Source organism: Ursus arctos, unplaced genomic scaffold (genome assembly GCF_023065955.2).
Source record: "Ursus arctos isolate Adak ecotype North America unplaced genomic scaffold, UrsArc2.0 scaffold_37, whole genome shotgun sequence".
NCBI classification, from domain to species: domain Eukaryota; kingdom Metazoa; phylum Chordata; class Mammalia; order Carnivora; family Ursidae; genus Ursus; species Ursus arctos.
Window position 1 is genome coordinate 13,734,120 of NW_026623053.1, and position 12,203 is coordinate 13,746,322.

The following is a 12,203-nucleotide window of genomic DNA, read 5'->3' on the forward strand; positions in this document are numbered from 1 at the left end:
AAAATTCAATATAGAGTGTATTATGGGGGTACTTAGGAGGTCTGCCTACTCAGGGAGACTTATGAGGGGAAGGAATATCTGAGCTTTCATAAAAGGTGCATAGATATTAGCTATTAGAAAAAGGTTGAGTAGAGGGAAGGTGAGGATTTCAGCCACAAGACAGTAACCCCGTGTAGGGAGGGTGTGTGTGTTTTGAGGGTTACTACAAATAGTAATTTGATGTTGTTGAAGCAGAAGGGCACAGAGCTCTTTCTTGACTCTGCTTCCTGGGATCCGGAGGGAATACTAAGGAGTTCTTAGAGACTTCTATTTCTATGGTAAAGTTCTAGAAGGTACCTCAGTCTCATTGGCCATATGCCAGCCTTCCCCTGGCTATGAGGAAATTCGGGAAATGTCTGTAGATGGAGACATAGTCAAGGTTTATGCCCTGTATCTAAGAATATACAAGTAATTCACTCCTCACCATGCAAGATTTTGGTGTAAATTTTACTCCCAAATACAAACAGGATATATAGGTAATTCCCAAGCACAACAGGCTGAACTAAATGGACTTTAAATAGACAAAAGGTTAAGTTTGGCAGGAAAGATGAGTCCATTTTCCTTCAGAAAAAGAAGCATCTCTGTATCGGTATGAAAAAACACGCACAGATACGTATAAAGCATCGCCAAAGGGAAATGATTTTGACAAATGAAAACAAATATATCACTATTTAAACTATTGTTTGATTAAAGATCAAATTTGGTTCTTTAAATTAATTAAGCAGTAAGATACACTGAATGATTTTAACCACCAGAAGGGATATAATCACCCTGGATTTTACTGCTGCAAGGTGATCTTCCTGGTTTTCTTTTGCGCACCATGCCAACAATATCGCTGTTGCAGGTAGATGAACATAGATGCTTACTCATATTCTCTCTCACACACACACACAGAATGACCATTTTGAATTTGTGCTCAATGGGTGTTTTTGGAATATTGCTATATAAAATGTCTTCTTTTTGGTACACATCAGCCATAAAATGAAGTACTCTTTCTTATTTGTGCTAATGTTGAGAATGCTCTCACAGATAAATCACTAGGCAACCCAAAGAAACTTTATTTCTGCCATGAATTTCTGCTTTCTTCCTCTGACTCTTGTCCTGTCTGAATCTAATGAATAGCTGATTGGTGTTCATTTCATGTTGTTTTTGCTCCATCTTTGGTACTCTGATGTTATTAAATACTAAGATCACAACACATCATGCCATCAAAAGGGTCATAAATTACCTGGCTACCTTCTGGATGACTGATATTCTGGGTACTATGCAATTATTAAAATAGGTCTTTCTGGGCTAAAAAAAATCTCACCAGTAGAAATGTATTCATTGGGGTCATGATATCATACCCTTTTAATGTGCAAATACATTAAACTAATCTTAGACCTGGACAGTCTTCCACTTCAGTGATCTGATGCCATCCATGCCAGGATCCAGGAAAGGGCAAATCAGGGAGGCAGAAGCATACTTTCCAGGGAACTATTACTTCAAAGTTAACAATAAAGTCAACTAATAAAGATATATGTTTGTATCTCCCTTCCATCTTAATTTTTGTACTGCTTTGGAGAGTTGACGAGGCCCATTGAAGAGGCAGAGAGATGCCAGCAGGGACAATGACAAATCTAATGTACCTCATTGTAATGGGCAGAGCTTAACTCTTCTTTTTAAAATTTATTCCTTTATTCATTCCCCCGTCTTCTTCACAAAGGATTTGAGTCAACTTACAAAAATATTGACAATAAAGTAAGATAAATATTTGACTGAAGTAAGTTAAGCAAAAGTAAAATATGTGTAAGAAAACAAATGCATATTCTCTGCATGTCGTCCAGAGGGGCTGTGATTTGGCTCACAATTTTCCATACTAAAGAAAAGAAAAAAGTCTCCTCCATCATAAAATTAATGGTGTCCTAAGATTAAAAGTAATATCGATCGAGGGGCGCCTGAGTGGCGCAGTCGTTAGGCGTCTGCCTTCGGCTCAGGGCGTGATCCCGGCGTTCTGGGATCGAGCCCCACGTCGGGCTCTTCCGCTGGGAGCCTGCTTCTTCCTCTCCCACTCCCCCTGCTTGTGTTCCCTCTCTCACTGGCTATCTCTCTCTCTGTCAAATAAATAAATAAAATCTTTTTTTTTTTTAAAAAAAGTGATATCTATTGAGGGAAGCACACCTTCCTATGCCACCGAGGCCTGAGGAGTTTCTCCTGTAGCTCTTGAAGGAGAAGACAGGCTTCTGTGATCCTACATCCCTACAAGAGAAATGAAATTCCCAAGGCAGTTTTTAAATGTAGGCTGAAGAAGTGAAGTCAAAGCATAATTCAGTTCTACAAGTAACTAACACATTGTAGTCTGAGCACAGCACTCTCTGAGCAGGGTCAGCCCCGATGGAGGAGACAAACAAAATCATTCTAGGTGGGCTCTCCGTGTTAATTCAGCCACTAGGCTTTTGCTAGGGATTAGGCCGCAGAGAGTAATTTCCAGATTATTTTCTTCCTGCCCTAACCTTAAGAATAAATAGTCTCTATTGCCTATTAAATCTTTGAGAACCAGTGAAGCCTACGGTGGGGTAGTCCTTTGACAAAAGGGTAAGCTGCCCAACTCACCCCCGTGTGCCAGCAGCATGTGTAGATCCAGTCCCCTCTAACACACAGATGATGGCGTAGGAAGATTTCTTTTCTTTTCTTTTCTTTTCTTTTCTTTTCTTTTCTTTTCTTTTCTTTTCTTTTTAAATGACATCATCTCTTGCTTTGTATCATCCCTCCATTTGTGTCAGAATCACTACTGATTCTAAATTCTTCAGAATGCTTTCCAGCTGTTTGGCTAGAACTTAGTGCAGTGTATTATTTGAAAATTGGGATAAGGATTTGACTTCCTGACAGCCTAACAGAATCCTCCATATACATCCAGAAATCTACATTGATATTTCTAATTGATATTTTCTAACCTTGGAGATTAGAATTTTGTTTTGTTCTATGGCTTTTGTTACAGTAACCACTGTTGGTGGGCAGGCCACCTATGAGTCCATGAGAAAGGAGGGCCAGTCATTAGCAAATTTGTAGGGTTGATTTTCTTTTTTGCAGGCATTTTCACATGTATGTGGGCATATATGAGAGTTGAGAAAATTACTAGTGGAAAGAACTCCATATTCCTTTTTATTTATTAATGGCAAAGGCAGGCTGCTTTTCTCATGAGGAAGTCGCTCATGAATTTTCATTCAAAATAGTAAATTAGTGTCCACACTTTAATATGTTTAGAGTGGAAGGGGATTCTACATGCAACGGTGCAGATCAGATTCCATGGCTAGAAAGCTGAATTGTATGCTTTAATGATATTATGATTGGGGCAGGTGGCCCTGTTCCATCTCCCTTCTGTGCTTACATGCCACATGGAGTAAAGGGTGATGGGAAATTCGGATCTATGATTAGTATTTTACTTAAGTAAAATTCTTAAACCATATTTGTACAAGATTGTGTTACCACTCCCTTTAGTGTCTTTTTTGAAAAGCAGAGGCAAACTTCCTTGAGCAAATAATGTGAACAGTGAGCACTTAGTGAATATTTGGGGAAAGAATCAATATGCTAAGGAGGCTAGGAAAATTAGATCATTTAAAAGAAGTCCCACTATAGACAAGCTGGTATTTCAGGAACCAGTCCTGTGTTTTTGGATGTGTCCGTGTGAAATGAACCAGTAAGCATATGAAAGACGGAGTGTTAAATGCTCCCAAATATATGTTACTCAGACTTAGGTAGAAAAACTGCCAGGACTTTTTAGTGTTATCTTTTCTTCAACCAGTAATTGCTCTATTTTGATGATTTCTTCATTTGGTTGTCTGTTTTAATCAAAATTCCTCACTGGGCCAAGCTGAAACCTCATATATTCACACACACCTCCCATTGATTTCACTTGGGCGAAACTTTATCTTTTAAGCAAAGTTTAAGTTGAAATGTTGAGTTAATGATGCTCACTTTAAATACCAAAGGCTGAATGCATTTATGTATCCAAACACTTAGCTAGTCAGACATAACTCCCATCAGGGTTTAGAGGAAGGATTATTTCTTAAACTATGCTAGCCTTACAAATAATGTATTGCTATCCAGTCTGCAGAAAAATGATACTGAATAAGGTTGTTAGTATTTTATTTCTGCGGTGAAAAGCCCTGGAATCTTTTTGTAACCTTGAAAAGGCAGAGTAAAATGGTGGACAGGATGTTGGGAAATATTTTTGTCAATTACCTGGAGTAGTTAACCCAGACTTGGAAATAAACACTAAAGAAAAAGTTGGACATTTATTTCTCCATAGGCTTGTCTCCATCTCTATTAAATTCTCTGTGAAATAAATATATTCCTAAGTCTGTACTTGCCTAACGAAAACGGACTTTGAGTTAGAAGGCTGTTTCTCCTTATAACATGTGTAAGCTTTTCAGCCTCCTAAAATGGGAATATTACACCTACAACAGAATGTCCGACTCTTTTAGTGTGAACCCTTAAGATCGAGTACGTGGCAATTTAAAGGAGTATCCAAAAGAATACCGTTTTGGTGATGTGTTTGCTTTATAACACTGTCCTAGAGTATATATGAGTTCACTTTGTAACATTTTCATAGACAATATAACAGATCCATAGGCTACTGAAAAAGTATGCTTTGAGATCTTTGAACATTGAACAGAATACATATTTGAGTGGATGAATTAACACAAACTGAAACACAGCTGACAGAGAAAACTTTATGAGGAAAATCCCTCCAAAAGGGTAGTTCCCATCCTTATATCCCTTATGAGATGTGAGCCACTTGCCACAATTTCAGTTGCCCCTCTCTCTCTTCTAAAAAAGAGAGACTAGGGCCTTTGTCACCAAGAATTCAAGAAAACAAGCTCGTTCTGAATTCAGCTGATAGAATCAGCATATTCTTCAAAGGGATATAAAACTGTTAACTAGTTCTATGCTACCCTTGATAAATTCTCTCATCTATGATCATCTCTGTTTTCCTGTGTAGTAGCTGGCACTTTTCCTAGAAGACTGTGTCTTTCACAAAATCACTTGAAAAACACTTCGCACACTTTTGCAGGTAACATAAACATAAGAAAGTAAACTACCTTCTTGCCTACGAATTTTCCTGAAATTAATGAGCACGTTTAATTGCATTCATTTCAGAAGCTTTCGAAGAACCAACAAAGAAATTCTAGTAATTTGTTTGTGATTTGCTATGAAGTTACATATTCAATTTCACTAAATTTGGAAAGTTCTGAGGTCTTTTCTAAGCTGGGAATTAACACATGGCCGAGAATCTGAAATCAGGCACAAATGCTTAAAAGAAATGTTTTCGTCTTCAGTATTAGGACCTTATGAGAATTGTTGTTTGGAAAACAGTGCTGTCGATTCTGTACTAATGAAGCAAAATATGAAACCAAAGCATTTACTGTAGCTAACAAACTCAAGCCTGCATATTCTCAGCTAAAATGAAGATAGACTAGACTGAAGAAAGGGTGAGTATCTGTGTTAGGTTCATTTGCCTCTTGTGGGTCTCCCGTGTAGACTCCCTGAGAAGAAATCCGAGGTGCATTTAACTAGAAGAAATGATTTTGTTCCAAGTCCCTTGCTAAGGGGAATCATAGGAGGGAACAGCTCAGTAGATATAAGGGTGTGGCAAAGAGCCAGTGAAATAATGTCCATGGTTCTGAATATTTTACCATCCTATATATGTTTGGTTTATTTCAATCTCCTTTAATTTTCAGTGCAGAAAAGGGGAAGATGTGGAAGGAATGGGGGCTGGCTACTCACCTTAGTTGAGAAGCTACTGCACATAGTCTTTAAGTAAGCAAATGCCCCATTATCATGGACTTGAAACAAAACCCCACCTTCGGAAGGGGTGACGAAGTCCGTTGGTGTGGCACTGGCTGTGCTGGTATTGGCATTTGGGGAGGAGATACTGTTATGTCGGCCACATGCTGCTCTTCTGAAGTCACTCTTGCCTGACTGAAGTTTTGTGGCTTCATTATCTCCATTCGTTCATCATCGTTCACCAGGTGCTATGCTGAGCACTAGAGATGCAAAGATAAATGCATCTCTTACCCTTGAATTGTTTGGTCCTAATCAAAATTTTGCTTTTTCATACACATATGGAAAAGAAAACAGGCCTCTTTATGTTCCTTGCTGATTGATAATTTTTATGAAACATCCTAAACACATAATTTCCTGGTAAAGTGAGGGGAGAACCTTGCTTTAAGATCAGAGGCCAGGCTCTTTAACACAATGCTTATAGCCTTCCCTAATAAATTAACATCACCATTAGGGAGCTACCTCTTGGGGTAAATGCTTTTTTTCAGATTTATTGCTCTCCCTTCTTTTTTCTAAGATGGCATCTGGGTTTAGATGACCTTGTGATTCTGGGGTGTGGTGGGTTCCCCTGGCTTACTGTGGCCCTTGGGTAGGGGCTGGCTGGGTTCACTGAAATGGATCTTGCCCTAGATATTCTGAGGTTATACCCCACAGAGGGCTGTGTCTGTGTTGTTATCTCTTGGCTTGGTCAGGAGGTATTTCCTGCTGCCTCATCTCAACCCTCACTGACCTCAGAGGTCTGGCTCCAGAGGTTCCCCTGTCTTGCCTAGGGGTCAGTGTGCCTCTCTTGCCATGTTGCCAACCTCTGTCAGGCTCACCAGCTGAACTGCTGGAAACCTCATGGCAGGTGGGGAGTGAGAGAACAGTGTCCTCGTCTGGGGGATAAAAGTACATAGCAAAGGGAGTCCTGACCAAAGTTCTCTCTGACTGTAACATTCCCACTCCAGATTATGGTGAAGTCTCTTCCCAGACTTCCTAGCAGGAAATGGAGTTGACATCCTAGTGCTTTTGACTTACCTTTCAACCTGTCTCACGTACCTCCCCTCCAGGTCTTAGTGCAAGAGAGGGAAGGATCCACATCTTAGCGTGAGCTCCTCTTGCCTTCCATTTCTTTCTTATTTAAATCCACTGATACAGAAAGGGTGAGCTTTTCCCTTTATTTCTCTTTGCTGTTTTTACTATTTCCCAAAATCATACTTTCCTAAATTTGGGGGTGATGTTCCCCCTTTCCCCTGTCTTTATAGCTAAAATGTGGGATGGTGCAAGGAGAGAGAAATGATGACCATAATTCAGGTGGTATTTCTAAATGATTGTCCTTGTCGTGTGAGCAAATGCTTGTTAGTCATTCCTTCTTAGTCGTTGAGAGTTAATAAAGAAAGCTTGGTGGTTTGTCTGTCCCTGTTATGGTGGTTTTGTTTGTTTTTTAGTATTTTGAAATGGTATACTATTTCACATTTCTGTATGCTGGGATTCCTTGCCATTCAAAGTGAGGTCTGAGACCAGCAGCTTTGTCCGTTGCCGAGAATGCAGAGTCTCAGGCCCCACCCTGGAGTTACTGAATCAGGACCTGCATTTCCACAAAATCCTCATCTCTGTCACGTGCACATTAAATCTGAGAAACACTGCTCTAGGCCACCGTAACCTTGCTGAAACTTTTGGTCACATCACCTGTACCCAACATCAGCATTCAGTAAACGTTAATTCTACACGTCAGCCAATGACGATCCTTGCCCCTGGATGCTTATGGTCTTAATCAATAATCTTTATAATTATGGTAAGGTAATTAAAATAAGACAGTTCTAGATCTAGTCTCCTCTATCACCAGACACACCTTAAGTTTTCTTTGACAGATAGATTAAGATTCAATTGTAAATTATGAAAAGTGGATGTTCCTTTTCGTGGAAAGCAGTCATTTGATGTATAGAGACAGGAACAGGTAGTCATAAGATACTCACTTGATAAATCCAGGCCGTACTTGAGCCTGCTGCTTCATTGGCACTGATAGGGGTTTGCTCAGTTACAGTTTGACAGGGATGTGGTTTCTTTTAGGGAGATGATTTTTTGGGGGAAGGACAAAGTCGTAGTTTTTCATCCTGCACTTCCATTTTCTGATCACAGTGTTTTAGAAGAATCTGGGCTTTACTTATTCACCAGGCTTTCAATAGAGAATCACATTAATCCTTTTAAGCTCCTTATTCTAATGATTTATTTTGTTGAAAACCGTAGTGATCCTCCTTTGAATTTTAATGATTGCTGGCTATTCAAAGATTCATTGTTTTGACTTCCTGTCCTTACCTTTGTTTCCTACACGTCTGTGGGGAACACCTGTCTAATACTGGATCTGCCCCTGGTTCTCACCGGCTTACCCGAGTCACTCAAGCCTATCTCTGAGTGTTAAGCTGAAATGCTGGCTACTCATCCATGACAATAAATGTAGGGTATATGTTTGCAGAGATAGGCAGATAGACAGCAGAGGGACAAATAAATGATTGAGTCATTTCCCAGTGAAAATGGTATTTCAAATCTGATAATAAATTGTGATCATTGTAGAGAAATTAGTTGAATTAGTATTCTTGATCATACATGTATTTAGGATGCGACATCTATGAAAATCTAATAGACGAGAAAGAGGTTGGAATTTTGAGGGTGCTATTCTGACCCAAAATTCTGGACCATGTACCTTTCACAAGGCACTGACCCTCCATTTCTCAATCTGGTAAATATGGCAGTGCTCTCTTTCAAGGACATGGTAGTGGTCATTTTGTTCAAGTGTTGTAAATCCTCAAAAAGGGTTAGCAAATGGAAATAGTCACGATATGTCTCAGGCATGAGCATTGGAATAACATGTTATGTTTTCAAAATCTAAGAAATGCTATGTCACAGGCTTGAGTTTCTATTTTGCCCACCGTGTAACCACACAGAGAATTTTTCCCTTCTCTTTTTACAGGTATCACCTAGGAACATCATGGGTTTTCAAGAATATATTATTCTAATATGAGATTTTAACAACTACACTGTATTTATGCATAATACATTTTGTGCCTTATCTTCAGGCTTCTGGACTTTGATTCAGAATATCAGGAGCTCTGGGATTGGCTGATTGACATGGAGTCCCTCGTGATGGACAGCCACGACCTGATGATGTCAGAGGAGCAACAGCAGCATCTTTACAAGGTTAGAGCTACCCTTCTTGCCTTTACCTTGCTGTGGAAGATCTGATTAGCCTGACAAGTCTCTCTCTCTCAGGATATCTTTGCGTTCATTGTATGTATCATGGTGTCTATTAGAATTCCCTTCCCTGTCCCCAAACTCATTTCCATCCCTTGTGTGCTGACAGGCTGCACCGACATCATAATTGCAAGAAAGTTCCCTTTATCACATTCTATTTGGTGTAATTCTATAGAAGGACAAAGATTTATCTCCAAGATGAATAGCAATAAATGAAACCGCATTAATAAATAGACTGAAACAAAATGAAGGATAAATGGGCTGGTAACATTGAGCAAAATGTGTTTTCATTGGAGCACTCAGGTGGATTCTATCCACCCCTCAGATCTTTCCAGAGAAAAAAGAAATTTGCCTTCAGTTTGGCTTGCTGCTTCCAGGGTACAGGGCTCGTTCAATTTAATGTTTATTAGTGATACACAGAGCAGACATTGTCATATCAAGTCAATACATTTGCGTGTGATTTAAGAAAACTGGCTTGGAACTCATATATTGATTGCAGGCAATCCATCTAATAACTATCTATATTGTTTTTCCGTGTCTGCTAATTCACCCTTAGTCTAATGTGTTTTACCAATTCTGCTTAAAGAGTCTTAGAAGATCTTACAAAACAGCTATGTGATTTTGACTGAAAAAATGGTTGCAAGATTCAGTGTCTGAAAAAGCTGTTGGGGAGGGTAGAGGGACTTTCCACTGAAATATCAGATTGCAGTAAATCTTCCTCATTTAGGCAATTTTTATTGGAGTAATTCTGACAGTTGTCATCCTTGAATTGCTTTGAGCATATGGCATATTTCAAAGAGCAGATTGTGAATCATAAAAAATAAAATTAATAACTAACCACAGAATCAGCAACAGTATAATGACAAGAAGCAACTACCCTCTAGCTTTTAAAAATTTCTTAGAGAATAAGAAGTACATTCAAGGTCAAATAAAAGTTGTCTTCTTTCTTCCTCATTTTTTATCATTTTAAGTTACCTTTCCTAAAATGTTATTTTAGCTTTTACCTTCTCTATAGAGAGATCTTTATTTATACTTTTCAAGGGTCTGGTTGACTTTTAATTAGTGTCCCCTGAGAATCGTCTTGGTTAAGAGAAGCTATAAGCTCCCCAGGGAGTCAGCAAATGGTGATATTTTATTCCCTAAAGAATTCTGTCCAACATTAATCGAGTTCGTTGACTCTTAGCTATTTCCTGTATGGATAGCTGTCCACATGAACAACAAAACTACCCAGTATATCTTCTGGCATAACATGCCTGGAGTAACAGTCTTCACCTAATGTAAACAAAGCTAGGTGATTTCACATTTCATGTCAGGAGCAAGAATTATGTATGAAAAATGCCCATTAATCTTTATTAATTTATTGATACAAAAATATTAGTTTCATTCCTAATAAGCATTAAAAATTGAATCCAACAGGAGAAAATAATACAAAAGTTAACTAACCATAAGCCATTATCTCAGATTTTATTGCATTCATGATGCCAAATAACATTTCTTTTCTTCTTGATGCATTTTGCATTTTGCACATAAACCGCTACTTTTTTTTTCCAGTAACAGTGCTATTCTTTGTCAAAAATTACATCCATATAATTTACATCACAATTAATAGGAAATCAGTCTTCTTTTTCGTGTGGTTTCCTTATAAATGCTCTGCCCGAGAATTCCCATCTTGGCATCTTGAAAGCTGTTATTCCACCCACTCAGAACTCCTGGATTATATAGTATTTTCCCAAACATCTTCCATACTGGGGTTCTTCATTTGTGACTCATATCCTGTCATCATCTTCCTGCTCTGAGGCGCTCAACGCAGCTAAGTTCATGAGACTGGTCCTAACTTTGCACTCGGTTTATAAGCAAAATGAAAGATTGAGCTACACGCCAAGGGCAACTGCTACAGGTCTGTAGAGTCTTTCTTCACACAAGCCCCCACATAATTCCAGAGGTTTAGAAACCTCCAAAGCAATCCTGAGGATATTGACTACGGAGTCATTTAGAACTTGGGGTGGCTCCCGAATTAGAAAAATTGATGGAGGAGGATTAATTTCAGGTCTTTGTCTAGAATCCTCAGGGATTCTCAGTTAGGTCAACATTTTCCATGTCCCATTCCTCTGTTCTAATGCGCCTTTTTAGGAATCAACTGAACTGATGACCTGGGGGAGGGGAGTTTGGCGCCTATTGATCACAGAGACCCCTGAGTAATAGCGCTTCTCATTTGGTCCCCAGGCCTTCCTTGGCTTTCAATACCATTTGAGACTTTAATCTTTAAATTTATTGTCCTTGAAAGATACCAGTGCTCTATCAGCATTTTTCGTCAAGGGCACCACTGACATTTGGGACAAAACCATTTTTTTTGTCAGTGGGACTCCCGCTTCCCCTGTGGGGCATGCACTACTCACATTTCCTGGTCATCGAGACCATTCAGCAGGATGCCCAACACATTTCATGGCATTCCCAGTCCAGCTCAACCTATGTACATCATCTTCCTTTCTTAAAATGCTTCTATCACAGTAAGAAAAATGCCTTGCTCTTGGATTTTATACGTTGTTAAGCAAAACATCTTACATAGCTGATACTGAATTAGCAGTCGTTGAGTTCAAAAATTAAGGATGAGCACTCACTTTGGCAACACGTATACTAAAAAATTAAGGGTGAGAATGAAGTTTGTGATCACTGGTATTATCATAAAGAATGAAGGTGAAACCTTTCAGAGAGACCTTCAGCTGAGTGATGGTGAAATCCCAGGGGCTGTAGACCAGGACAGAAGCATGATTCCTGTTACCATAGAATTCAAAACCTTTTCTCTCCTCTCCTTGGGGGACTCTCTATATTTTATTGCTCAGCTCCTTTCCTGGAGTAGATAGTCATGCCCAGATCCTGACTCATGACATACATTACACAGGCTAAGGTTGATCCCCAAAGTTCACATTTGGAAATGTTGGTTTAGAGAAAGTGTAATAAGATGGTAGTCAACGAGAGTGAAGATTTTTTTTTAGCCTTTTCAACATCAGGCACTACTATGCCTGACTTTCCCTATTTATTTTATATTCTAGTCTCTGCTAGAAAATCTTCTGGCCTTAACTCCTAGATACGCAAATACAGATAAATACCTTAGA

General features: G+C 39.1%; 1 protein-coding gene across 4 annotated transcripts in view; it reads left to right on the plus strand.

Annotated features, from left to right (window-relative positions):
• The window catches only part of AKAP6 (A-kinase anchoring protein 6), a 457,477-nt gene that overhangs the window by 339,227 nt on the left and 106,047 nt on the right, over positions 1-12,203 (plus strand). For all 4 annotated transcript variants that reach the window (XM_057306386.1, XM_048222174.2, XM_026513573.4 and 1 more), the window contains exon 9: positions 8,916-9,036. In XM_057306386.1, coding sequence (XP_057162369.1) covers positions 8,916-9,036 — 121 coding nt within the window. The remainder of the gene's footprint in view (positions 1-8,915; positions 9,037-12,203) is intronic.